Source organism: Limanda limanda, chromosome 15, assembly GCF_963576545.1.
Source record: "Limanda limanda chromosome 15, fLimLim1.1, whole genome shotgun sequence".
Taxonomy (NCBI): domain Eukaryota; kingdom Metazoa; phylum Chordata; class Actinopteri; order Pleuronectiformes; family Pleuronectidae; genus Limanda; species Limanda limanda.
In genome coordinates, this window is record NC_083650.1 from 18,086,073 (window position 1) to 18,112,034 (window position 25,962).

General features: G+C 42.1%; 2 protein-coding genes across 2 annotated transcripts; one reads left to right on the plus strand and one right to left on the minus strand.

Annotated features, from left to right (window-relative positions):
* Window positions 1–126: 126 nt before the first annotated feature.
* Window positions 127–7,108, minus strand: mlh1 (mutL homolog 1, colon cancer, nonpolyposis type 2 (E. coli)). The gene is made up of 19 exons (XM_061087212.1): window positions 6,860–7,108; window positions 6,536–6,626; window positions 5,816–5,914; window positions 5,650–5,723; window positions 5,439–5,511; window positions 5,258–5,349; window positions 5,120–5,162; window positions 4,869–4,957; window positions 4,648–4,760; window positions 4,472–4,565; window positions 4,231–4,384; window positions 3,090–3,430; window positions 1,968–2,107; window positions 1,688–1,796; window positions 1,106–1,169; window positions 858–1,022; window positions 675–767; window positions 473–583; window positions 127–385 (listed from the first exon to the last, which is right to left on the minus strand). The coding sequence occupies exons 1-19, from the start codon at window positions 6,964–6,966 to the stop codon at window positions 230–232; spliced, it is 2,208 nt and encodes a 735-aa protein (XP_060943195.1). The 5' UTR covers window positions 6,967–7,108; the 3' UTR covers window positions 127–229.
* A 9,820-nt stretch (window positions 7,109–16,928) lies between these two features.
* fam83ha (family with sequence similarity 83 member Ha) lies at window positions 16,929–25,757 on the plus strand. The gene is made up of 6 exons (XM_061087709.1): window positions 16,929–17,191; window positions 18,542–18,993; window positions 19,100–19,264; window positions 20,404–20,528; window positions 20,697–24,648; window positions 24,745–25,757. Exons 2-6 carry the CDS (start codon window positions 18,550–18,552, stop codon window positions 24,754–24,756), a joined length of 4,698 nt encoding a protein of 1,565 aa, XP_060943692.1. The 5' UTR covers window positions 16,929–17,191; window positions 18,542–18,549; the 3' UTR covers window positions 24,757–25,757.
* The last annotated feature ends 205 nt before the right edge of the window (window positions 25,758–25,962 follow it).

Here is a 25,962-nt window from a genome sequence, read left to right on the forward strand (position 1 = left end):
AAATGTATGGTTACAGTTACCTGGAAAATAAGTATGTAAAATATGTACCCAGAAACGGCACTGGCTGGCGGAGGCATACAACTGCAGTGTGGTAATTCTAGTTCACTCAGAGACAAAAACCTGAAGTTTAGTTTCATACAGAGTTTTTATTTACAGCACAAATGTTACATCAAGTATTAAAAGAGCAGCATGAAGGTATTTTTGTTTCAGTCACATGTGATCATCAGCCTCAGCATCTCTCAAACACTTTGTAGAGATCAGGTAAGTTGGCGATCTGCAGCACCGTGCCGTCCTCGCTGAACTTCTTGGGCGGACTGAAGAGTGTTCGAAAAGCTTTAAAGATGATGTGTTCCACTTTCCAACGCCACGAGCTGGCCTCCTCATCCTGAAACAAACATTACACATCGCATTTGGCTTTTCATGTCATGAATGTATCGTGTACTCGATAGCAGAACAAGTTCTAAGTGTTCACCTGCTCCTCTCCGGGCTCGGGCTCCAGGATGTACTGTTTCCTGATGGAATAGAACATGCTGCACTCTTTACTGAAGTCTCTGAAACACTCCTTCTCATTGTCCCAGTTCACCTGTAAAACAGCACAGAGACAGAACACGTCAGATACAGCGTGTGTGTCCAGAACCTTGTCCTAAGTATGGAGAGACGGGACAAGACGTCACCTCAGTGGCCAGGCGCAGGATGAACATGGGGAGACCTTCCATGACAGGAGTGTACTTATCCAGCAGAAGAGGCAGCCCTCTCAGATTCCCTTCCTAAAGTTCATGAAACTCATAGTTACGAGCATGGCCTATCTGGAAGAAGCAGCATGCATGGTCATCGCAGAAATGAACCTGGAACCTGACCTGGTCTATCTCCATGGAGAAGTAATCCTGCAGCATCTCTGCATTCTTCTTCAGGAAGTCCACGATGTACTGAGCCAGGCCTTCTTTAGGTCCGTCCTCTTCAGTCCAGCCGCTGTCCTCACTGTCCAGAGCCAACATGGCCAGGTCATAGAGCGGAGCCGGAGTCTGAGTGCACAGAATACGACATTAAAAAACATGCTGCATCAACACAATATCTTTCCAAACATCCCAGTCCGGACTTTACTCACAGAGAGTCTTAGTACGCCATAGTTCCCAAAGTCGTAGATCAGTATTTGGTAGAAAAGCTCCTGACTGTGACCAAACCGATGAAATGAGACATAAAAAACAACAGATTCAAACATTGGAAATGTGTTAAGATAACAATCATGCTGTATTTGGAAACTGACAAAGGGTTGAAACGCAATGTTTGAAAGCTTGAAATCTAATAAAGGTTTTGAAGCCTTGTGTGTTTTGATTGGCTTTTTTAAAAAAATGATCTCGAGTTTTCCTTCTTCAAAACTGCAGCACTCTTTTAAAAGTGTTTCAACACATTTTCAGTTTCAATCCTGTGCATTCGTTGGTTTTACAGGTTTGAAAAACCCTTGTAAATGGTGATCTGAAAACTGGTGCACGTGGAATTAGACCTGCACTCTAATTGTAGTCTGTCATTTCAGAGGAAACACACACCCACACATTTGCAAGCTTGCAAATCAACTCTTTCATTCGATGCCAAGCTTTAAAACACCGACATTCAATGCCTTCTTTGCAGTTAAGGATTAAATCATGATATCTATCCCATAGATATGACCCTTGTGTCTGCAGAGTCTGACCTGAGCTTGGTTGTGTTGAGCAGGTACAGTTTGGTGTGATGTTGGATCAGAGTCCACTGGGGATTGACGCAGCCCACAAACGAGTGGCTCTGCAGCATTTCCTGAAGACCTGCAGTAAACACACACACACGTAAACACACACACACACTCAGGAGGACAAAACAACTTCTGTCGACAAGTTTGATCTATTTTGTCAACTGCAGTGTGTAAACTGCTCAGACTGAAGGGGGTATGAGGGCTGTGTTTACTTGGATTATATAATGATACATGTTGTGTTTACCTTTGTGTGTGTTCTCAGTGATCTCCTCTCTCAGCTCTTTGATGCTGTTCAGTTTTATGGCTCGTCTCTTGGGCGTGGCTGCAGCCGTCAGGTCCGGGTCTTCTTCCTCTTCTAGCTGCTGCTCCTTCCTTGGTCGCTTCCTAGGTTACAATAACACAAACACACTGACACACAGCCGACCAGCCTCCCGCACAGTGGGACCTCTGCATGTTTACAGACACTTGACCCACTTCATGACTCCACAGGCTGTGTGGATGTTTCCACATTATATCAAACAACTAATGAGAAACAGTTATGTTTATCTTAGGTAGAGATAAGACTGCAATTACTTTCCTGGCCACATGGGGGCAGATGGATTACGTGATGAAGTTGGAATGACTCATTCAGCAGAGAATTAACACATCCAGCAGATATAAAGCAACGTCAGCATTTGTTCAGATATGTTATTGTTACCATCTGAGGAATGTAAGTAAGTCTCATTCATACTACTGAGAAAAATATCTGGGTTTTAACTTTCTGGATGTTTGACTTCTCTTCACCTGCTGGTTCTTTACTTTGTCTCGATGTTTCATCTCACCTTTTATTGCAGAAATCTGGATTATTGAGAAACCGAATCAGAGTAAATCTATTTGCTGTAAACCAAACACTGAGATAAAACACGCTCCACATAGCTCCCACAGGCTGATCATGCTTTTTGGGTTCATTACAGTGACTAGTTTGTTTCTAAAAATGATAAAAAATAGTGATGACTGATAGGTGGCGCTTCAAAAATGTGTCAAAGATCAGTCACGCATCTCAAATCTGTCAACAACACAGACTGCCGGAGGGGATTTCATTGAAGGTGAGCCGCAGGTTAAAACACACTCTGATCAGTTACTGATTGACAAGGAGGTGGAAACATGAGTCACGAGGTACAATACATGTTTATGTTTTCATTCTTCCTCCTGCTTTCTTCCTCTGATCCTCACACTAAAGAATCAGTCAGACGTGATCTGCCCTGATCTGACTTGCACAAACCACATCTTGATTGTTTGTGATGACGCGTGTTCTAAATCCTCGGCTGAATACCCACCCAACCAAACAACTGAAGCTCTGGCTCACTTATTAAAAGGATTCATTCACCTTTGAGCATCAAAAGTGCCGACACTGCTTTCTTCTTCTTCGCCTTGTGGCCCCTCTGCCTCTTGCTGATCCAAGGCCTCCAGCATATCTGCATCTCCCGTCTCGTCCCACTCTACGCTGTCAGGCTGGGGGGTTTTGTTCGTGGCCTCTTTGCAGCTTGGACCAGCTGCCTCTGGGTCAGGGGACGGCTTCTCTTTGGGCCGGAGGAATGCGTCCAGTTTCTGAGCGCGACAGTCGGTCCTCACCATCTGATGCGCGTAGACTCGCTCGGTGGAATCTGCCGTGGCGCTGGAGGACTTCACCTCCGTGCCACCTGAGATCGACAGGCCTGGCAGCAACGTCTGCACAAACACAGATTGTGTGTGATAAGAGATATTTACACCTCAAGTTTTCATACGTGAAAGGAGACTAGACCAAATAACAGTTACAATGTAAAACTGAGGCTACATCCACATTACTGCTTTGTTTGAAAACGCATTCATTCTGCTACAGATACGTTTGGCGTCCGCACTACCCCAGAGTTTGGAAATAAGATTGGAAATCCTGAGCACCCTGTTGAAGTTTAAAAAACTCCAGTGCAAAAACAATTTGTCTGGACTGGGAGAAAATAGGATGTTTGGAAACGATGACACTCACAACAGCTTGCTGATTGGTTCTTTTCGGTCATGATTTAGCCTTCTTTGATTCGTCAGGCTCCTATCACATAACTTCCTTGCAGAAAGAAGCAGCCAGCTACCAAAGTAAAACGCAACTTGGATAATCACAAGCGATTCTGACCCTGTTCTCTTTACCAACAGCTGTTATGCAGCTAGGTTCCACATTTTTCAACCATACATATTGCTGCTTCTCATTTGTAGCTTAGCTCTTTATGCAACTAACAACAGAATGCTTCCTGTTCACACTGGAATTCACATGCCCAGTGTACATGAGTGGTCACATGATATTTGTTAATAAGTGTGATAGTATGGATGTGGACAGAGATTGTTTTAGTTTGAAAATGCCATTTTTTCAAATGAAAACGCAGTAGTATAAACGTAGCCTGACAGAGGGTGTCTCTCTATATTCCAAACGGAGATGTCATTAATTCCTGTAGTGTAAGTACCAGCATATTTACATAAATAGTAATTGAGTCACGTCATACCTGTGTGAAATATGTGCGTGAGGAGTTGGTGCCCAGCAGTTTGCTCTCGATGTGCTTCTGAACACTCTCGATGATGCTGTCTTCGTGTAAGAAATGCACCTCGTGCTTGGTGGGGTGAACGTTGACGTCTACATTCTGTGGGGCGATCTCTAGGCTGCGGTGATCAGAAAGCACCGGTCAATATGAAATGAATTTAACAAGTATAGAATTGTCTGTAAAAAAGAAAGCCAAAGTTAGCTACCTGAGGTAAAGGAATGGATGCGAGTTCTTGGGAAGATAAGCCGTGTAAGCGGCCTCGATCGCTTTCTTCAAAGCACTCGACTCCACCAGACGATCTGAGACATCACAGATTACAATCTCCATTTTAACAAAGCGCTAAGTGAGTTACTTCTGCACTAACATCTCCTCAATACGTACGGTTGATGAAGAGGATCAGGATGCATTTCTTCATTGAGTAGTTGGCGTTTGAGATGTAGCCCTTCATCTTGTAGGCGAGCTTCTGATCTTCACAGCAAACTTCAATGAGCTCCCTGAGAACGTGATTAAGAGCCAGTTAAAGTTAAAGCTGAAGAAGGATCAAAGCTACATAGAAAAATCAGGAGATTATTTTTGTCTTTTTTTTGATGGTTGGTTAATACCTGCTTACAGCGTTGCCAAACACGACTCGAATATTATCCACTATGGATGCGTTAGGAAGAGTCCTCACATCTGCCACAGTCTGTCCATGCTGCAAAAGGTAAATAAAAATCTGACTGTTAATAACATTTTCCTTAAATTAAAGAAACTAGGTTTTTCTGGTGATGCAGAGACAGTTTTGGTCACTTCACCTCCTCAAAATATCCCCAAAAAGCTTTGTGCAAGAACAAATGAAAACACAGGCACGTCTTACCTTTTTGACACAAAAGCTTTTTCCTGAATTGTGTATGGCGTACCTTCAAATCAACAGCAGAACATTGATTTCAGATTAGGAAGAACTAAAAATAGCAAGATACAGGAATTCTGATACATAAGCAATGAAGCCCCCAACCTGCTGACCACCTCTACGATCCTGGAGTGCTCATCACCGGGGCTCTTTAGAGCTTTCCTCCTGGTGGACACATTATAGAAGAGGTCCTCCACCTGCAGTCAGGGAGAGCAGAGAACTGTCAGAGGTCTGCCAGTCTCCACCACCTTCAGTGTGTCAGAGGCGATGTGTTCTATGAACTCACGAGAATCTGTGTTCCCTGGTTGCCGGCACATTGTTTGAGAGGACCTTTCATTTTGCCATCACTGAAGTTGGCTCTGCATGAAACCAGAATAAGAGAATAGATCCATTACAAGAAAATCAGCTTCCTGGTCACTTTTGTATCTATTATCACGTGCATGTTATCTCAATAAGGAGGCAAAAGAGCAGGAGAAGGATTTCAAATGATATTATACCTGTGTGCACATTTGGCATCAGCTGTTTTGGTCGTTATGGTAACATGTGCAACATGGCTTATACTTGCAAGGGCCTGCATCGAAGAACAAAGAGTATGAGTGTGTCAGCATTTAATATCCGACAGTGTAATACTGGGCAGGGCTGGAAGCTGGCAGCGCTGCTCACCTCTCCTCGAAATCCGTAAGTAGCGATAGCTGACAGGTCCTCAAAAGTCTGGAGCTTACTGGTGGTGAAACGCTCGCAGACAATTTCCATATCTTCTTTCTGCACCAGTGAAAAACAGACAAATCACAAATCAGTGGTTCTCTACTTTTTATGGCATGCCCCCCCTTCAGAACTAGTTTTACTCTAAATTGAGTTGTAGTGAGGTAAAGGTCAGCATGTCAGCCTCATCATAATTTTATATTTATTAAATCATATCAATGCAAGTTGGAGTCTAACCCTTTATTCCCCTCGTCATCCATGCCCCAATACAGTGGCTCCAGCACACCCCCCAGTTTGACCACACACACACACACACACACACACGCACACGCACACACACACACACACACACACACACACACACACACACACACACACACAGTGGTACATAGCTGTTAATATTGAGGTGATATAATATACAGTAATTGTTGATTTTCAATCATAAATACTAACTTCTGTAAATACACACTTAAATATATTTCCCTTATTATAACACTCATACTTGCCAGAAGTGCCTATTGAGTACTTAATGCTTTATGTACTAATTTCTAGACACTTATTGTTTTCACCTGTGTGAAGTTTCTGTCAGTACGATGGTGAATTGACAAACTGAACTGATCTTCTCTCCACTGCCCCCTTCCTGGGGACCCCAGCCTGTGTGTGCACGCCCCTGTCACCCACCCTGATGCCTGTGCCGTTGTCCTGGATCTGCAGCGTCTTCAGTCCTCCATCTTTCACCGTCACCTGGATGCTGCTGGACTTGGCATCTAAACTGTAACGTAAAGAAGATCAGTCTGTCGTTATCATACAGCCATGTTGCATCTAAGAGAACAGGTCACAGGTCACAGGAGATCTGTTGCTTAGTTACTGGTGTTGTCGAGCTGCTGCACGTCATGTAAACAAAGTTGTCTCCTTCCTGACATCGTCACTTCTGTGATTCAACAGCTGGTCACTAGACAGTTGAGTAGTCACCATGAGTGAGCTGTGAGTGTGTTGCTGAGTTACCAGTTCTCTATCAGCTCTTTGACAGCGTTGGCAGGTCGCTGGATGACTTCTCCTGCTGCGATCCTGTTCACCACCGTCTCGTCGAGCCTCCGGATGACTCCCGCCATGTTCCCGCTGCTGCTCGCCCAGCCTCAGGGCAGAAACACGGCCGCTAGCGACTGGGAGCTCACAGATAAACACACAAACACACAAACACCTGTATGTCTGACTTATAGTGTAGCATCACACAACTCAGCTGCACAGAGGAAGCGTGGGACCAGAGATGGGACGTGCAGGAGGTCTCACTCTGCCTCAATATGTCAGCGGAAGATATAATTTCTGTCATTCGCTAAAATTGACCATTAAACACTTTGGATTTATTTAAATGTTTAATTGTTTTATTAAATCAGAAAAAGGCTAAAATCACGTTTTATCTCAAATGTGGTTGGCGAAAAGATAATTTGTTTTGAGCCGCTCTTTACTCTTCAAGTGATTCGTCTTCTTAAGCATACACGATCTTTGAAGACAGCGCGGGGAGACTACGCGGGGGCGGGGTCCCAACTGAAAGTCTTCTTCTCTGGTAAATATTCTGCAGCTCTGGGCCGGCGATAAACTTTGCAGCGCCCCCTAATGATTGACGAACAAATCGTTTTATTTTGTTAACAATCAACCAATACTGTAATTTTACTGCTGCTTTTTTATAATCTGATTTCAAGGTCCAGTGTGTATTATTTAGGTCAGAGGGATCTATTGGCAGAAATGTAGTGTTTCATCTAAATTGTATGAATTTTTGTTTTCTTTACCCTAGAATCGGCCCTTTATATTTAAATACTTTAAATTTACATCGGGGGCAGTTACTCTCTACGGAGCCCACCATGTTTTTTGTAGTTGTCTAGTCTGGACAAACAGACTAGACAGTCTGGGGAGAGTGAAGTGAGGGGTATGCAACTGCATTATGCTTCTTCACCACTAGATGACTCCCGCCATTGTACTCACTAAATTGTACACACTGAGCCTTTAATCCATAAAGTAATAATAATAGACCAGTGGCTAATTATTAATAGAAATGGATAAGATAAAGTAATTTGCCCCCTTAAAGAAGGTGTATTTGTTTAGTCTGCACAAAGATCAGATGTAAGAACAAATGCAGAACTTTCCTTCTCCTAACAACTACGCCTGCTGTAGAGTAACTATATGCATACTGTATGTATATAACACAAGACAAGTGTCACTGTAACGCACATTTCTACAACGAGGCAATTCAAACTGCGTTACATGAATTATTAAAGGCATCATGACAAATCACGAAAGCAACAAAAACTATACAAAACAAAAGCTTCTTAAAATAAATTACAAATATTTGCATATATCATAAAATAAATAATTGAAATAAAAATAAATAGAATGAAAGTAACTGTTTGAAAGTAAGAATTTGGTAATTATATGATTTAAGAAAAGGCGGTGGCAAACAGGAAAGTCTTCAGCCTTTATGTAAAAAGTTGGTATTTTCAGTACTGGATTTTTTAAAGGTTAAACAATGGGGGAAAGAATGAAACTTTGGTCACATGCTTAACTTTTTCTTTCGATATGGAGAGATTAGCAGTGTTTATCATTGACACAATGAAAAGTCCAGACTGCAGGTGTAATGATCTATTGGTAAGAAATCAATGACCAGATGACCAGATACTTTACTCCAACCAGAGGGTTTAACCACTGCCGAAAAGGTCTCCACTGAGTATTATGTAGTCAGTGTATATTCAAGATAAAATTATATCTATATCAGCCCATGATTTTACTTAAACTGTGTGAAAAAAATGAAGATGTGTGAGTAAAGTGTTAAGGTATTGTACAGTCCTCTGCACATTCACTTGTAAGGGATTCACTGTGATCTTCAAAAGAGCACATACTTGGTCAGATTCTTGCCGTCTCGGCATACCTTACATGGTCTTTGTTTTTGTGGGGTAAGTGGTGGTCCCAAATCCCAAATCTTCAAAAATAAAAATGTTCTCAGAAATGCTTTATAAGGCTTAGACAAGTCTGTGCTGTACTTATTCTCCCTGACTTTTACAGTAACAATGCCAAAAATGATGTTGCTAGGTTGCAAAACTTCAGGCGAGGATGACCTCAACAGAATAAAATGCTATGACTAGGCTGTCCAGGGAGTGGCGCTGTTTGGATATTGGATCAGGCAGAGAATCTTGATGTCTATGCAGTCCCACCTGAACCTGGTTCAGGCGAAATTATAGATAGAACACAACACACTATCCTCAAGTGCCCCTCAAAAAAAATAACCTGAAGAAAATAAAAAAGTTGAGATCTACCTGTCTTAATAAAGCCTACGTTTTCCATTCAATGTTTGCGTTGGATGTTAGTGAGTGAAACAAAGAATGTCGACACTGTTTGTATTTGAGAAAACCACAAACATTTTATTTTATTTTATTCCACAGTCCTTGTTTATAAAAGGCAAATGTGTCTCATATGAAAAGGTGAGACCTGTAACCTCGTTGCCCCTTAAAAAGCCACTGTCCATTTTCAGGCTCCATGTCTGTCATTAAGCAACTCAGGAAGGGTTGGAGATTGGTTAGAATCTCTTAGAGCCTAATAACTATTTAAAAAATGCACCAAACAAACAACATAGAAACTTTGGTGAACCAAACTCATCTTCTCATGCAGTAACAGCCTTCCTTCGACCGATTACATCCTTTTTGATCTGGTAAATCTGGCCACATTCCTGACCCAGAGAATCTTGCCTATAACCCCCAATCTACACATACCTATTCTACATCACATATAAATCCTCCCTCTTGCAGCACTAGAGCTAACATGGCATGGTTTAGTAGCTCAGCAACTTTGCAGCGCTGATCCTTGGATGTTTGCCAACACCTGTTCAATTCCACGAACGGGCTAACCACAGGTAGACGCAGTAAAGCAAACAGCACAACCTGAAAGGTTACTGGAAGCATAAAAGGAGGTCAGCTTGGCACTGACAGACGTGTGGCAGGCTCCTCTTTCACCTGAACCACAGGGATCAACCAGAAAGAGGGCAGTGACAGCAGAGTACTATTTTTTCTTGTCATCATTGGTTATACATTGGTCACTCTCTCTCTCTCTCCCTGGCTCTCACTCTTGCTCCAGTGCTTCCTTTATCGGCTGAGGGAAAACAACCACTATTGTTGTGTCTTTGCATCAAAGATGTATTGAGGGGATATGATGTTTATCCTGCATGGGACGTGTGTCCTTGTCTCAATGCAGGACATTCCAGTATGCGCTGCAGCAGCAGGATATACAACAGGATACAATACAATAGAGGTGGAAACTAGTCATGCAAGAAAAGAAGTTGATGTAAGCCGGAAAAATGGCCTATAGCAAAATGCAAAGTATCCTTTTTTTAAATTTATTTTAAATGTTTTACTCTATGGCAGCAACCATGAGGTCATTGCAGAGAGCTGTTCTCCCTCTAGTCTGTGTAAATGTACATTGTTAAATGGTTGGGTGGGGTCCGAACTGGTTTTGTACCTCTCAGGGCACAAAGTATCTTTCTGCTGTTTCCATCGCTGTGCTCATATGTTCTATTTGTGTCACTGAAACTCAGGTTACAAGGATTTCTAAGAACGGCCTCTCCTGTTGCTATACCTCTGATGACAGGCGCACACAAGTTCACAAGCTAATGCAATTGTTTCCACACAGGTATACACAAAAAGATGGGGAGGGAGGGAGGGAGGGAGGGAGGTTTGTTGTCCGTTCGGTTGGTTGGTTAACCGGAGGTACATTTTCAGAACATGCATGCACTTACAACAGAAAGCCAAAATGTAACTAAGGTGGATTCAGAAACAGAGAGAAAATAAGCCCTGATACAAATCACGTGGGAGTTTTACACGGAAAATACAATTTTAAATACGCAAACACAGAAACAAATAAAGAGGGCCATTCAAATCAGATACAAATACAAACCTGCTGCCGAGTAGTACACCCATTGTGTGAAGTGAGGTCAGTATCCAGTTGCAGCAAAGTGAGCAACACCCAGCGTGGCCTCCAAATACATGTGAAACCAAAGGAGCCCATTCAAACTCACCTCGGTTTAAACACAACCTGGGACCACTCCTCACCTTCATGCTGCTGTGTGTCTTTACACTTCACACTGACAGGAGCCTGTTGTTTGGACTGTTGTGGTTTTGTCTCACCTACATGTTTATATCTCACACCCCCAGCCTCCTCTGACAAAAGACTGCACAGCGATCACTGACACTGAAACGTGTACAGCATCTCTTGGAGACACAAAATGTTGTAGGTATACAATCATCTGTGGAATTTGCCGTGGCCTCTCCAAGTGACAAATATAGTCAAGCCTGTTCCTCCTCTATGATGAGGGCAGTCTCCCACACGTTCTGAATCTAAAATCATGTCAGATTAAATGTCAGATGAAATCTTAAATCAAATCATGGCATTTCTCTGGTATTTGACTCATACATAAATATGTAAGGATTTCATAATCTCAGCTGAGTCACAGGTTGATAAGAATGTATTAACTATGTGTTAGAGCAAGTCATCAGTCCAGTTCAAGTGTAGTGACACGTTCGTTTGAAGCGGTGCGGATTAGTCATCCGCTTAATTCCCCCTCCATCATCTCCACAGGACGGGCTGATCTCACCTCCTCGAGAACTGCTAAGTCTTCCTCTTCCTCTCCCTCAAATGATGCATGCAGAAATAGATTCTCCAGCTGCTGCTTTTCCCTTTTCCTCTGTTTTCTCATCCACTTCCTCCCCCTGCTCTCTCCTTATCATCACCATCACTTAAGCCCCATGCTATAAACAAAGGATGAACTCTCCCAGCTAGATACAAAAGTTTGGTCACTGGAGAATTGAAGTACTTTAGGAGCAACTGTTTGTAGTTCTACTGACCAGAGATACAACTTAAAATTGTTATAGGGGTGATGCACACCATGCACACACAGTGTATAGACTTGAATCAGGCAATGCTCAAATAAAATGGACATTTTATGACAACAAACGATTGGGCAACCTGCGTCTCTTATGTTATTGGTTGCAACACTTAATGAATTACTAATTTATAAGACATTATTTCCTGTCCTCATGTTGATGTTACACTGATGTCATTCCCAAGATCCTGAGATTAGTTTCTATAGCCTTTTATGATCTCAAAAATGCATTTTTGAACTATGCATGGTGTAATTGTATAAGATGTGACTTCTACATGACGTCACTTAACATTTATCATAAAATAATTTTTCCATCATTAGCAGCATTAGATTGTCTCTGGAGCATTATTACTTGTAAAGAAATCTTTGAAATAATTGCCTGGAGGATCACATTTTGTTCGCCTTGACCTTGTCGTTTGACTGATCAGCTCCAAAAGTGTATTACCTGGTGATACCCTCTGTAGTAATATTTCACCAGAGTTTGGTCAAAATCTGTCCATGTGTTGTTGAGTTACTTTGTTCACACACAGACACATAATTACCGTTTATCTAGTTTCTACAGTCACTAAAATGAGATAAAAGCTAAGATAAGTACACTCACAAAGATAATGCTAACATGCTGACGTTAGAAAATGTATGATAACACGGTCCACCATCTTAGCGTAGCCTTTTTATCTAATTAGCATTAACACAAAGTAACGTGTGGGCTGGTATGATATTTTGCCCTGGACCAAAGTACTGGACAAAGTATATGAAGATTTGAGCCATGAGCAAAGTTAACAAATGATGTCAGGCCTGAATTTCTTCTGAGGGTAGAGATAAATGTCTGAACCAAATTTAGGAGCAATCCATCTTATAGTTGAAGACACATTTCAATCAAAACCATTGTCAACCTCATGCTGGTAGTAGAGGAAAAGTCTGGAGATCATCACGTTCAGTGGGATTCATCATCTGGGGAACATGAATATATGTTCACTTTTTCATGGCCAGCCTTTACAATAATTGTAACAAGTTATTTCAGTCTAAACTGAAGTCATGGAGTTAAACAGCTAACATGGCTAAAAATCTTATTTTTTGCTACTTGACAAGTTTAGACAGTGAGTTCCCACATGAAAGAATAACCTGCCACTACCTGTGCAGCCTCACCCTACACCTTCAGCAATTCTTTTATATTCATCATAAATTCATCAGTAGTCAGCTATTACTTTGAAGTCATACAGTTACATTCTGTTTCCTGTTCGGCCTTGAATATAAATATCCCCCTCTGCTGTGTTACTGTCGATTCAACTAAAACACAAGTTTACAGAGTCACATTCATTCAATCAAGGGCAGTATTAAATATTTCATCAAGAGCGTGTTATCTACTGAGCTTGTTCCAGCTGATACATGGGAGCTGGTGAGGGTCTGACACATGGCACGATCATTAGAGACCAAACCTCTCAGGTTGCATTAGTCACATCTACAGATGATCCTGTTGATTAGTCATCAGGATCATATTCATTATAACAGTACATATGACTCAATGTGGAGCAGCAATTAGTTAAGAGTGAGAAATAATGAATCTGCAGACATGAGTTGTATCTTAAAACTTTGGGTGAGCCAGACTTATTTTACAAGGACCCCATGTAGACAGAGTTATCGCTTGAATCTTATCAACTCCTTTTTTTTCTTTCATTTGTTTACCACAGGCGATACGAAGCCTCTGCTGCCCTTCAGCAATAACGGTTCATTTTGACATTGTGTTATCACATAAATCATATCAGGTTCTGCTTCCAATGAAATTATACATTCCTGGAGATGTTTTACGGAGGAGGATGACTCCAGTGTGTTTCATAATCAAAAGCTGTCAGTCACAAAACCAAAAACCAGGACACCACCTCTGCATTTCTTTCAACCCACAGGGGTTAAAAGAGTGCAGTGATGAATGGTATGTTGTGTAGCAACTATCTATGGACTGTGTAAACATTCATTTTGATGGCTCTAATGCAACTTCTCCCCTGTGTGCCTTGGGTGGTGCCAAAAGGGAACAATAAGGGATTGTCTTCGAGTCACTCGAGCAGTTGCATCACTTCCCTTTTTTTTCTGTAACATAGGATTCCATCTTAATCAGGCTATTTTAGGTGTGAGCGTGGAACAACCCTTAAACGAAAATGTATTCAGGCTCTCTCCTTTCAGGGCTTAAGAAAACATGAGATAAAGGCTATTTTCCTAGAAAACATGGCCCTCGTCCAACTTCACATCAAAGCTTCCACACTCTTAATAAACCACAAAGTAAAGATTACATAGGCGATCTGTCAGGGTAAGATTACCTCAGTCAATGGCCTCTACTGTAAATACTGTATTAAGATTGTCAATAAAGAAAAGATTGAATGGCACCATGTTTGCAGAGAAAGCATTTCCCTCAGACTTTGTCTTGGTCACTTTGTGCTGCTCCGCTGTTTTGTTTGTGTGACGAAACTTCACCTCCATCGAAGGATTGTTGCTGAGGAATCAACTCTGCAATCATTGTTGTTTGTTGACTGCATCATAGAAGGAAATCTCTTTAATTATGATTAGGTGTAATGCCAGAGGGCCACCCTTTTGTCAAACTACTGTTTAATGAGTCACTATTTACAAAAGGTTTAGTACCAGAGATGGGCTAATTAGCTGACGTGGCCCAAGGAGGTAGAGAACATTGACCATAATTCAGAAGGTCGGTGGTTCGATACCGCTGTTCTGCATTCTGAAGAAGAAGCTCTATATGAATGTGTATCTGAATTTGAGTTGTACTGTAAAGCACTTGAAGTGGTCCATGAGCCTGGAATAACACCACATAATCGGTTCACCATTTTAGATTTTAACTCATGACCCCTCCACAAAAATACCAATATATAATTTTTCGCTTTAGTTCAACCATTACCAGAGGAAGAAGTGATTATTAAATTAGCAGATAGAGAAGCAAAATTAAAAAGAATGGACATTTAAAGAATCTGCATCGTGATTAAACTGGAGCATTGCAGGACCCAATGGGTGCGGGACCCCAAGGCTGTATGTCATGACTTGTTTATAATAAAAGTAATAATAATAATACACTTTATTTACATAGTTCTTCGTAAAAGAAACTGGACACATAATTGGACAAAAATGATTTTTCTAAAACAGGGGCCATTAAAGGGTTAACATTTACACATAGGGGCCAGTTATATGTTCAACATCCTTGCAAAATTCCTGATTCAGTTGGGTGCACATCTTTCCTTGTTTACATCATTGACAATATAAATACAATCATTCCTTGTGCAAGCAGATGGTGAAAAAAGTTTGGAAAATAATAACTCCTGACAATTTGTCACATCTATTGTTAGTATTGTTACTGACTTGTTTTCTCTTTTGTAAGACTGAGGACAGGACAGGCCATAAGACTTTTAAACTCCTCTGAACTGCAATAACTCCATCAAACCAGCACCCTGGCATATTTGCATATTTGCACCAGCACCGTAATAAGCATATTTGAATACTTGCACTACTGCACAAATTGAACTATTGTTGCTCTATTTTTCTCTTCATCTGTAAAGATATATATTTAGATATATATATTTTATTTTCAATTTTCAATTTTAGATATTCTATTATATTGATATTCTATTTTATTCTATTTTATACTATTTCTATTTTTATTTTATTTTTTTGGTTGAAATTACTGAGCATTGCTTAAAGAGAGCCTGTGACCCAAGTATTTCATTGCCAGTGACTGCTTCATGTTATCTCTGTGCATTTGACAATAAAAATTGTCAAATGCACAGGGGAACTTAAGCGACCAATCAATCAGGTTTGAGCTTGGGCCGGCCCCCCCCCCCCCGGCACCGCCCCTGTGTGGCCCCGATGCAGACCAATCCTCGGTCCGCCCCTGGTGCACTACTACACATGTGCAGGACAGGTGAGTGTGAGTTCAGTAAAGTTGGCAAGACATTCACAGATTCGGACTTCCCGGATCAATTAGTCATAAGCGAAACGTTGTTAAAGCACAAACGTGTCATTTATCATAATTGGAAATATTTTAATGAAGATTATTCAATAGCTTCCCTGTAATACTGTACATTTTCACCAAAATCACTTCACAGGTTCAGTGAGTCCTGTTGGCTATGCTACAGTACAAATTTTGGGAAAAGGTGATTTTGCATAATTTTGGGAAATATTTTTTATATAAAATATTCAATAACTTCGGGCTAATACTGTATATTCTCACCAAAATCATGACACCGGTCCAGCGTCTCCTGATGGCTATGCTACAGCACTAAGTTTGGAAAAATTGTGTTTTGTATAATTTTAGGAAATATTTATAATAAATATTATCCAATAACTTCGGTTTAATACTGTATTTTGTCACCAAAATCATGTCATAGATCCAGGGTCTCCTGCTGGCTATGCTAAAGTACTAAGTCCGGGGGAAAGTGTTTTTGTTTTGTGAGTGTGTGATAAAGACATGAATGGCAGTTGACCTTATCAACAAGGCCCGGGACCCCCACCTGACTCGGACTTTTATTCCACCCCCACACGTCTAGGATGTGTTAAATTAACACATTTTATCATATCATATTATAGTATACTGCATTACATTGCATATTGCAATCTGACACTGTTCACTGTTTTGCATTTAGCATTACACTTTTTACTTCACTTTTTATATCTTTTATCTTTTATATATTTTTATTCAGAAAGGTTTATGTCAAAATAAATGTTACTTTGTATAAATATGGGTAAAAACTGAGTAAATAAGAAGTATATAGTAAATATATACTGGTTTCCTACTTTTTATTGCTCTCCTATGTATGTTGTATTTATTGCGTTTTTATGTTTCCATGTTCATTGTATGCACCATTAACCAGAGCAAATTCCTTGTATGTGTAAACGTTCTTTGCAATAAAATACTTCTGATTCTGCTGATTCTGATTCTGATTCTGATGAGTGACGCTTTAATGGAGTGTGTTGGACCGGTCCAACCCAACCAGGCTGAGGCAGCATGTTGAATGTCCACAGGTCGGACCAGTGTCTCCTCGGTGGGACAGGAACTCGTATGCAGAGCTCAGGACTCAGATCATGGACTCTCTCTCTCTCTGCAGACTGCACAGCTCCAGTCGAGGCGGGGCGAAGTGTGTCGACAGAGAAGTTTCCCTCAGAGCCGCTGGGAGCCTCTGAGTCTCCGGCACATTCTCTCCAGCATGCCTCGAGCATGACAGCAAACTGGTTCCGCTGGTGACGACAAGACAAGGGGGGAAAAGGCGGCGTAACACAACGACACACTTTCGACGAGTCCCCCGATGGACTTGAGGAGCGACGCGACCGCGGAGGAAAAGTAAAAACATGGAGGAAGAGACCAGATGACAGGACGGGTTTGACGTTTCCTGTGAGGAGAAGATTGACGGATCCACGTTATCTCTGAGGTGAGTCAGTGCGATCTGAATGTAAAGGTGAAGGGGGGGGGGGGGGGGGGAGTGTAACATATGGATCCACGCATACCTGTGTTACAGCTCTGTGACGCGACACATCTGTGGAGACAAGTCAGTAAAAAAGTCCTGCTCTAACTCTTCTATCCTGCACCTAAACTATTCCGCCTGTAGTTTACTCTGTGAATCCCTTCTTCCTGTTTTTCTTTGTTTTCGTGTGTTTGCTTTGGAGCGGGGTCGTTTCCTTTGGCCCGTCTCATTTCTGTGGCTTTGCGTGAACTTGCAAATGAAGGCTTTAGTTTTTTTTTACTGGAGAAGCAGGAGCCGCACCCATGATCATCTGTCCTGTGGTCAGATTCCTCTGCTTCTCCCCGAGCTGCTGCGAGTCTGATCACTGCGATACTGGCTCTGGAATCTGCAGATCTGAGATCAGGATGAGCTCAAACTGCTGACTTCTTAATGAGGCTGAGCTGTGGAATTTCCGATGTTGACATTGTATCTCCATTTGGCTAAAGCATTCAAATACACATTAAGTAGTCAAACGGATTCTCAAACCAGTGTAGTCATGTGTTTTGTTGCTCTTGTTAACTTTGAATCATTGATTTTTCCACCATAGAATTGAGCAAAGAGACAACATGATGTGTCACAGTGAAATATGTTCTCAAAGAAAATAAACAATGACATTTCATTTAGGGCCGATCCTCAATTATTGTCTAATTTCTCTCATGATTAGTATTTTGGTTCATAAAGTGTCAAAAACTTCCCAGAGCTAGTTCCCAGAGCTCAAGGTGACGTCCTCAAAATGTAATCTGACCCTCTTATTGAATTCTTATTCAATACTGTAACTGATGATCAGAGTTTTCTATAAACAATGATGATTTCAGATCTAATTGAGTTCAACACTGTCCAGCTGAATCAAATGTGTGGTGTGGAAATGATTTATTCTATATTCAATAAGGATGGCACTCAGTAGAGCACATTGCTCCTCCAAGGCCCAACAGTTCCCTTATGAATTTAGATATTGTTTAAACATCTAGATTTCTCAGATTCAGATTTTTATTTGGATCTGCACCAAATTGCACACTCCCTAAACATGCAAGATTTTTTATTTCTTCTCTGAGAAATTAGTGAACCTGTTGAAAAAAAGCCATATGTCACAATGGTAAAGAAATCTGAAAATAAATTCCTGGATCTGTCCCAACCTTCCAAAACGTTTTGTGGAAAACCATCCAGTTGTGTTTGTGTAATCTTGTTTAAAAACAAACCAACTAAAAAACAAGCAAGTGAACAAAACAACCTTGTTGGCCGAGATAATTCATTCCCTGTGTCTCCTCTCGCCCTCTCCAGTCTACAGTATGGCACGACGCTCTCAGTGCTCCTCTTCTGGGGATAACCCCCTGGACCCCAACTACCTCCCTCCTCACTATCGGGAGGAGTACCGCCTAGCCATCGACGCACTGGTTGAGGAGGATTTGGAAGGATACTATAAGTTCCTCCAGTTTGCGGATGTGGTGGACTTCCTGTCCACACCTGAGATTCAGTACATCCAGGACTCTGTGCAGGTCCCAAATCAGAGCCACCACCCTGAACAGCACTTTCTGGAGACCGGGGAAGATGGCTCCTCAGACACTTACTGGCCCATCCACTCGGACCTGGACGTCCCGGGTCTGGACCTCGGCTGGCCTCAGCTGCATCATTTCGTCGGGCCCACGGAGATCACCACACTGGTCAGCCCCCCCGAGCCCGACATGCCGAGCATCAAGGAGCAGGCCCGGCGCCTCATCAAGAACGCTCAGCAGGTCGGCCGCTCACTTCCTCTACGAGACCCATTCATGCCAAACGGACTGAGTCATCATCCAGTTTTGTTTTCACACTGGTTTCTGTTTTGTGGTTTTGTCTTCTCAGGTCATTGCTGTGGTGATGGACATATTTACGGATGTTGACATATTTGCGGATATTCTCAACGCTGCCATGAGGAATGTGGCCGTCTACATCATTTTAGATGAGCAGAACACACACCACTTCGTCAACATGGTGACCAACTGCAGGGTCGATCTGCAGAGCCTTCAAGTGAGTCCTCTAAGACTAATTCACTAATTACAGCTTTGACTAGTGTTTGACTAGCAGATAAAAACACAAAATATGCGTATATATATACCTTGAACTACTAAAGTATTTGTCTGGTGATATTCTATATTTCTTTTGTTGTTTATCAGATTCAATGAAAAGTAATACAAAAAAGACATGAATGAACTGATCCTACTGCTAACAAGTATTGTGTGGTTCTTAAGTCTGGTATTGTTTGTTCCTCTGTGTCGTAAAGCTCCAAAAACGACTGCTCCACTGACTTTCACTGTGACGAACATGGACATTCTAGTCACAGACATGTTCATGTTCACCGAGTTGCTGCTGTAAACATTCACTTGAGAACCGAATACATAGTTTGAACAACATTTGCCCAAACCTATAGTGCCCAAAGGTTTTGGGAATGTTTTTCCTATTTGATAAACTGGCTCTTGCTCTGGCTCTGACAGGAATGTGGAAGTCACACATAGATGAAACATTGCTGCTTTTGGGCTTTTCTTGCGTCTGTTTGGTGACTGTAAGATAAATATAGAACTTTACTTATGTTGCCTCTTACTGTTCTTTTCCACTCATGACAATCACATACAGAAGGTACATACCAGCTCCAACTGACTCGACTATTAGAAATGTATTACACAGTTATTGAGCAAACTACAGTGATGTACAATTTTTTTACATGTTTTTACGTCAGGCAATGTGAATCTTACATACTATATAAATCGTCATAAGGACATTTTATGTTTTGTCTTGTGTGTTGAGTTATTGTGTTTGTCAGTTGCTGCATGTTTGCTTTCACTTGGTGGGCTTTGTGGCTCTTGGTTTTGTCTGTAGCACTAATGTTGAGTTGTTTTAACCATATACTTTTCTATGTTCCTGCTTTACTTCACATTCATGTTAAATAATATGTATTGTCCCTCGAACAGATGAATAGAAATCACAGTAACTGCATATGACTGAAAAAGAGCAGTTGAAATGCAGCCATTTTCTATCTCCTGATCTCAAAGGCTGTGCTAATGCAATGCTGCCACCTAGCTCGAATTGCAATAATAACACTCAACGCCACTAGATGTGGTATTTCGTCTCAATATGCGTCATGATTGGGTGATTTCATGTTTGTGTTGCAGTTTCTACGTGTGAGAACAGTGTCCGGCGTCACGTATCAATGTCGCTCAGGGAAAACCTTCAAGGGTCAGATGATGAATCGCTTCCTGTTGACAGACTGCAGGGCTGTGCTGAGCGGAAACTACAGGTGAAGATATTCAAAGTTGTCACAGAAAGCCACACCTCTCAAATTTGACACAGACATTTGTAAAAAAAAACAAAACACGTTTAATGGATTTAATCAATTGGCATCTGTTTGTTTTACAAAACTGGTTTGAAGTGCTTCTATTAATACCCACTTATTGTTTTTGTACAGCTTCATGTGGTCTTTCGAGAAGCTCCACCGCTCTATGGCGCACCTTTTCCTAGGAAAGCTGGTATCGACCTTTGATGAAGAGTTTCGGATTCTGTTTGCTCAGTCGCAGCCGCTGATGCTTGACAAAATGCACGCTCCGATGGAAGATTTTAACTCACAAAAGAGGCAACACATAAGTGAAAGAACTGCACTGCACAGAGAGCCCAGGAAATTTCTACCGCTGGACACCGGTCATCCAGAGGAACGGACGAGACATTCCTTCGATGATCGGATGGACGTGGACTGGAGATTGATGCCGCTCAAAAGACAGGAAGCCCCTCAGGGTCCTTCAGATGTATACGGTAGATATTCTCCCCAGCAACCCCGCATGGATCAGCCTTACGATCAGGGCCCCTCCAGGATTACCATGCTCGACAATCCTGCTTTCAAACGTCACAGTTACGCTGAAGGGGTTCAGGGTCGTTTCTCGAGCCAGTTCCTGCAGCAACAGGGAGTGCAGGAGCCCGAGAGCCAGGGAAGGCAGTTTCACAGGGGGCCTATACCAGGACCAGAAGCAGACTATGACAAGTTCTGGAATCAAGACTTTAATTCAGAAGATCAATACCCTGAACCTGTTAATTCACAAGAGATACAACCACCTGATGGCTTTGACCCAGTGCTTAACTATTTAGCCTCCACCAGAAATTTGGACTCTGATCAGAGCTCAGATAAATTACCATCTTCAGCGGATTTACCGATTAGTTCACCTCACCATAGAAGACAGAGTTCAGGTCAGCCATATGTTTATCAAACGTCTCCCACCCCCTCAAACCGATCAGATCAGAAGCAGTTTTCCCAGGAGCCTAGCACTAACCGCAAGGACCCCTCGGTGAAACGAGGGCTGAGAAGCTGGAGGATTAGCTCATACCTCAGTGCATGTGATAATCCGGGAGATGAGGGCCTGTCTATGGCAACACCTCAGGGACCAGACCCATTTGAAGAGACGTCAAACCCCGTACAGCAAACATCTACGGGTGTAGATTTAACATTTCCTAAAATCCCTAACGTCAGAGAGTTCAAGGTACCTACAATACCCAGGGCAAGTCAGATGCCAAGTTATATCAAAGCCACTGTGCGAGAGAAGCCCAAAAAAGTGCCAGACAAACCTCCTGCAGTGGCAGCAGAAGCCAGAACCACACCAACATCTTCAGAGTCATCGTCCACAGCAGAAGTGGAAAAGGCAGAGGAAGTGGAACTGAAAGAGCCCAAACCAACCCCTCTTCTAAGGGAGGAGTCGTTCCGGAGAATATACAACGCTGCGACACCAAGGACCTCCAGGTTACGATCCTCTCTGATATTCAGCTCACTCGATCAGGATACCAAAACCGCCCAAGGGCAACAGGATGAGGAAAGTGACAAAAACGAAGCAGAACAGACAAAACTGCCTTTTGTTTCACAGGTTTTGGGAAAAAGGCGAACAAGAGAACCTTTTGAATGGAGCCGTTACACAAAGTCAAACACTATTGATAACTCAGCCACAGAAACATCCAAGACAGAGGATGGAAACAGTAAAGCGGATGATAAAGATCCATCAAAGGTAGAAGATTCAAAAGATCTTTCAGAAAACAGTGCAGTGCTGGAGCCTCCTGAAGCTGAGCTGCCCAAACCTGATCTGCCAGCACAATCAACCAAATCTGTGCTCAGCACGTCATCATATATAGATATGAATGATCCTGATGCAAGGTTCAGTTTTTTCAAAGAGCTGGCTGCAAAGCGCAAAGCAGAAAAGGCTGCAGAGGCTGAAAAGAGCAAAGAAAAAGCTCAGATGAATCCGACTGATCTTAAAAACAAGACCGCTGTTAAAAAGGAGGAACCTGGTCCAAATGTTGCCCCAGAAAAGATGACTAATACGTCATCATCTGAGGGTGTGTCTGAAAAAAATGTTACTGCAGATGATGCCGGGAAAACAGCATCCGCACAAGAGTGTGAGTCATCGGCCAGTCTGTCGTTAGAGGCCAGTGATGGGACTAAGAAGCAGGCTAGTCTTGATGAAAAGGATCCCAGCAGTTTCCAAAGCTGTAAAGAGGAACAAAAGGGGGTTTCTACTGATTCAAAGAAGAAAGAGCAACAAATCAGCACACCGGCATCCTCTTCGTTGGATTCTGCAGAGACTGAATCTCCCCTTGAAGACTCAAAGCTGTCAAAACCTGCTGTAACAGAGAGTAGCCTAAGTAATCAACCTACATCAACAAACTCTGCACCTACTGATGTTTCCTCTCCTTTTACCTCAAAAGAGTCCAGTTCTCTCACTCCCAGTTCAGTGGAGGTATCAGATGCATTGGATTCTAAAACCCAGATACCTGAATCAGAACAGGTTTCACCTGCGCCGTTATCCAAACAACCAACTGGATCAGAAAAGAGTTCTTCTCACCCTTCAGTTCAAAGCTCTTCCTCTGATCCCATCCTGTCAGATTCTGGTGCACAGATCCGTCCAAGTCCTCCAGCCTCTATCTCTGCTCCTCTTTCCACTCCAGAAAAGTCTTTATGTTCTGATGTTACCCAAGAAGACTCCGGCTCAACCCCCAAATCCAGCATATTGTCTCCAAATCTGGATAAATCGGAGGTTAAACAAACAGTTAAAGAAACCACTGCAGAATCAACACCCTCTGAGTCTGTAGAGTCTGTTTCCATGTTGACGTCATCTGAGACCCCTTCAGCAGTGGATTCTTCAAATTTGGAATTGGAAATTTCTCCTGACACATGTAGCGCTGTTGTAGAACCAGCCACATCCTCATTAACGTCCACCACAGTGGCAGACTCTAACGAATCTTGTGCTCCCACACCTCCAGAAAAAGATGTCGGTAAATCAGAATCTGCTGCAGAGAAGACTGAGGTTCTTGCATCACCAGAGGACGTCAAATCTGATATCGCATCTCCAAGTCCTAGCCCTTTATCACCCAAGTCAGCTCTACCTAATGTATCTGATCTGAAAAGCTCCACTTCCAGGCCTGATCAAATTAAGACTACTACTCTCAACCTCCTGCCTGATACTCCATCAGAAACAGGCTCTCCTGTCAAACCAGACATCACTGCTGATGCTTCCCAGTCCACATCAAAAGCATCTCCACAAGATGCACCGACACAAGCAACCCCACCATCTGAACTTAACCTGACAGGATCTGTCACTCCTACTCCTGTTGAAACAGCATCACCTTCCTCTCCTCTGAGTGAGTCAGTTGGGGAAGCTTTGTCCCCTGAGGCTGAAAAAGCAGCAACCAACATTTCCTCATGCAGCCCCACAGACAAACTCTTTCTTCCAAAGCAGGTTGCGACAGACTCGAATGATTCTGCAGAAACTTCTAGCCCAACTGAGCCTACCTCAGAAATTTTAACAGAGCCAGAGCCAACACCTGAATCTGTGACTTCAGATAGCCAACCTTCAGAGCCACCTGAACCTGCTGAAGATAGTAAATTAGACCAACAGATGGGAATGAGCAAAGACCCTGGTGAGGAAAAACCTGAGAATGTCGAGGCCAAAAACAAAATAAATAAAAGTATTACGCAGGAGTCTGTCAGAAGTGAAAAGAAAAATGAACAGTTGAGCCAAAACATCTGCCCGGAGAACACATCAACCGAAGCCGTTCCTCCGTCACAACAGTCCAAGCAGCCGAAAACCAGCCAGTCTCGCTACCAGTCATCTACAGCCAACGTGCTCGCGAGCAGCAACCTCCGAGACGACACCAAGCTGCTCCTGGAGCAGATCTCTGCCAACAGTCAGAGCAGGAACGAGGCCACAAAGGAGGCTCCTGTCACCGACGACGAGAAAGAAGATGAAGCTGACAAAAATGCCAAGCGGGAGAAAGAGAGAGGGTCGCTGGGGAGAGCGCAGCCCAAGTCGACACAGGAGAAGGAGAAGCTGCTTGAGAGGATCCAGAGCATGAGGAAGGAGAGGAAAGTTTACAGTCGATTTGAGGTATGAATACACACCACAACTTAGGAACTCTCACCTAGTTAAATGCATTGAGACGCAGCTTTGTTAAGAAATGGCTTGTCTCTGCATCTTTTCCAGATGGCCCCTTAACTGGTATCCAAGGATTTCTGAAGAGAATAAAGTAGAAAGAAGGTGAACTCGTGACCAAAAGTGTGAGTGATGACCGAGACATTTTCTCACCAAAAGCACAAACTTTCAAACGGTGAAACTGATACTAAAGAAAACAATCCTGCTGCCACATGACATGTACCAAAGGACAACTTACTGTGGGGAAGCAGCAGGTTGCTACCAGTGTGAAAAGTACATGGACTGAGAATATGTGTGTGATCAAAATATATTTTACTGACTGCATGGGTAAAGTGCAATGCCTGTCCTTGCCTCTTTTTTTTTTTTACAGCGTAAGTTGTGCTGTAAGTGTTTTTTTTGAGTAAATGTGATGTTAAGGTAAATTGGTGATTTTGAGTTGGTCAAACTGTAACATACTGTTGTGAATGATAGTATTTCTCTATCGTGTTAAACAAAGGATGGTGATTTTGACAAGTAGTTGTGTAAAAGGTAGATCTGTAAACCCATATCCATGATAGGCGGTTATTGTTCTGATGTAAATAAACTAACTTAAATTCTTTGTCATCTGACTCGGCCCTTGAAGCAGAATACCAGCTTAAACATGATTTACCTGCAGTGTCACATTGTACAATATGTTTTCTACAGAATATTAACTTAAAAGAGGTTTAATTTCGGTCTTAAAACCTGCTTGTTCAGCCAAATCACCCAAAGTATTTGTTACATAGGAAAGTTAATAAAAAAATGTTAAGATGATTTGTGAAACAAAGGTGAAACTGTGTTAGATGTAAGTTTTTATGAGGTATTGTATTGTGCTGCAACCAACTCTTTTCTTGACCCAGTGATTTTTTTTTTTTTAAACGAAAAGCTGTCATACCTGAATTGCTGAAACCTGCTCAGAGGTTGAACAGTATGTGGAGTACAACAGTTACACACTTGTGAGTGAGTGTGAATGATTTATGACGCCTGATTTATGATGCCTGTCCTCAGTAACATTTGTCATTTGTAAATAAAATTTCTTACAAATATGTTTTTTTTCTGGCTCCTTTGTGTCTGATGTTACAAATGAAAAGTTCTTTATTAATTTAAATCAGTGAAGTATCATAATTAACATACAGCATATCATGATTTGTGTTTTTCACAGCAGATATTGTGACTTGTTCTAATAGTAGCAGTTGCTATTAGATGTTTCCATCTTCCACCACCATTTGAGTGACAGTGAGCCAACATGCA